Consider the following 1755-nt stretch of genomic DNA (forward strand, 5'->3'; position numbering starts at 1 on the left):
GACATAACTGCAGCACATGCTCACTGGAATCCTGTGTTCAAAGGGTTAACAGCACCAAAGCAACAGGGGATAAGTAACATGCAACGTATTAAAGTGCCGCTTCTTCAAATGCCTTGTGTACTTGTTCAGTCTTCTGCAATAATTCAGTAAAAAAATGCCCCGTTTTATTCCCCTCCACAGCTCTTCCATCACCCAGTGTCATTTACTAAATTAAATAATGAAGGAAGAAATTGCCGCCACCGTTGTCTTCATCACGATGCTGGTGAAGAAGCACCAGAAGCTGAGCAAGCAGAAAATAGAAAAGTTCGGTGCCAAACTGACGACCATCCTATTTGCAAGATATAAATCCCACTGGTATACAGAAAATCCATCAAAAGGACAAGCTTTTCGGTAAGATGGTTGAGATGATCGCTACACCTCTCCCAATATATAGTTTCTCTTTAATCCTCTACATACTGTCTAACTGCAGATATTAGGGACTTGTGATTGGAGAAGGAAGCAGACTTCTGATATCGCAAGTTTCTTATCTCCCAACCCTCCAACATATAGTAGTTTTGGTGGCCACATTGCCAATATGAGTTACTTGGAGGCCAAAGTACCGTAATTGTATAGCAATGTCCTGCTTACCTGCTTGGTAAAAGGCAAAATCTCTTCCAGATGCATAAGAATTAATAAGTGTCAGTCGGTTGACTCAGTCTTGGAGCAAACCTGTGCCGAGAGCGACGTAGACTTTGAGGATCTTGGATTGCCAAAGGAAATGACCATCTGGGTGGATCCGTTTGAAGTCTGCTGTAGGTAGGTGGTGGAGTGTGTTTTGCATAGCTAGTGAGAAGTATGAAGACAAAACTCATGTTCTACTTCTGCACAGATATGGTGAGAAAAACAACCCGTTCACAATCGCAAGCTTCATGGGTAAAGATGATTGTAACGTGTCAAAGAGAATTAGCACCGCCGTAGAGAAGGCCACTTCTGACTATCACTCCGGGACGTCTTCGGATGAAGAGACTTCTGTAAAAGAACCGAAGATCATCCCTACTGTGAGCAATCCCAAGAGTATCTACCGGGCACACCCGAAGGTATGGAGGTCTTCACTTATGGCTTACTGTGCTATAGCAATGATGCGCCGTAGGTTTGGCTTTCTAAAAGGGACTGTCGGCACAGAATGACTGTTAAAAACTAGGTCCTGACTCTCGGCGCTTCACAGCAGAGCTGGCCACTTGGATACCTTTTCCCTCAATCACCCCCTCATTTCACTACCAGCTCTGGTGTTATTGAGACAGCAGTGTGGGGAGTGTATGTAAAGGTTTGCCTCCGCCTTGAAGCACCGAGCGCCTGTAACTAGTTTGAACAGTCATTCTGTGAAGTCTTGGCACAAAATGATCAACCAATGCGCAGGTGCTATGCCACAAATACTGTAACGCTGCCTTTCTCCATTGGTGGAAACCCAATATGGCTCCTTTTGTTTAGGTCTTCATGTTGCACTACTGTCTGTACCCCATAACCCTGTCCTGTCTCTCTTGCAGTGCACAGAATACAGCCAACCTACCCAAACCTGGTCCCAATTCCCTCGTCGAAAGAACTACCCAAATGATGGCTACCACCAGCCCCAGCCTGCGGGTTACTATCCTCAGCACAGAGCCTACAAACCCTACAGAAAGGCCGCCGGCCCTCGCCTTGACCGATATCACTGGGTGAACACAAAACGATGACAAGAAAATGACCTGGTTTTAGAAAAAAAGTGGTGCTCTGATTTTA

The 1755-nt window shown here is 45.5% G+C and overlaps 1 protein-coding gene across 2 annotated transcripts; it reads left to right on the forward strand.

Moving 5' to 3' along the window:
• The first annotated feature begins 217 nt into the window (after window positions 1-217).
• Window positions 218-1755, forward strand: BTG4 (BTG anti-proliferation factor 4). 2 transcript variants are annotated; one of them, XM_069741589.1, is made up of 4 exons: window positions 218-390; window positions 658-795; window positions 869-1076; window positions 1524-1755. In XM_069741589.1, the coding sequence occupies exons 1-4, from the start codon at window positions 218-220 to the stop codon at window positions 1707-1709; spliced, it is 705 nt and encodes a 234-aa protein (XP_069597690.1). In that variant the 3' UTR covers window positions 1710-1755. The 2 variants fall into 2 exon arrangements, with proteins under 2 accessions (XP_069597690.1, XP_069597691.1); XM_069741590.1 differs by having other exon boundaries at window positions 869-1064.

This window comes from Ranitomeya imitator, chromosome 10 (genome assembly GCF_032444005.1).
Source record: "Ranitomeya imitator isolate aRanImi1 chromosome 10, aRanImi1.pri, whole genome shotgun sequence".
Classification (NCBI taxonomy): Eukaryota; Metazoa; Chordata; class Amphibia; order Anura; family Dendrobatidae; genus Ranitomeya; species Ranitomeya imitator.

Coding starts and splice junctions, on each gene's coding strand:
- BTG4 (XM_069741589.1), top strand. CDS start 218: ATGAAGGAAGAAATTGCCGCCACCGTTGTCTTCATCACGATGCTGGTG. Junction 391..657: donor TCAAAAGGACAAGCTTTTCG/GTAAGATGGTTG, acceptor AATCTCTTCCAG/ATGCATAAGAATTAATAAGT. Junction 796..868: donor CCGTTTGAAGTCTGCTGTAG/GTAGGTGGTGGA, acceptor ACTTCTGCACAG/ATATGGTGAGAAAAACAACC.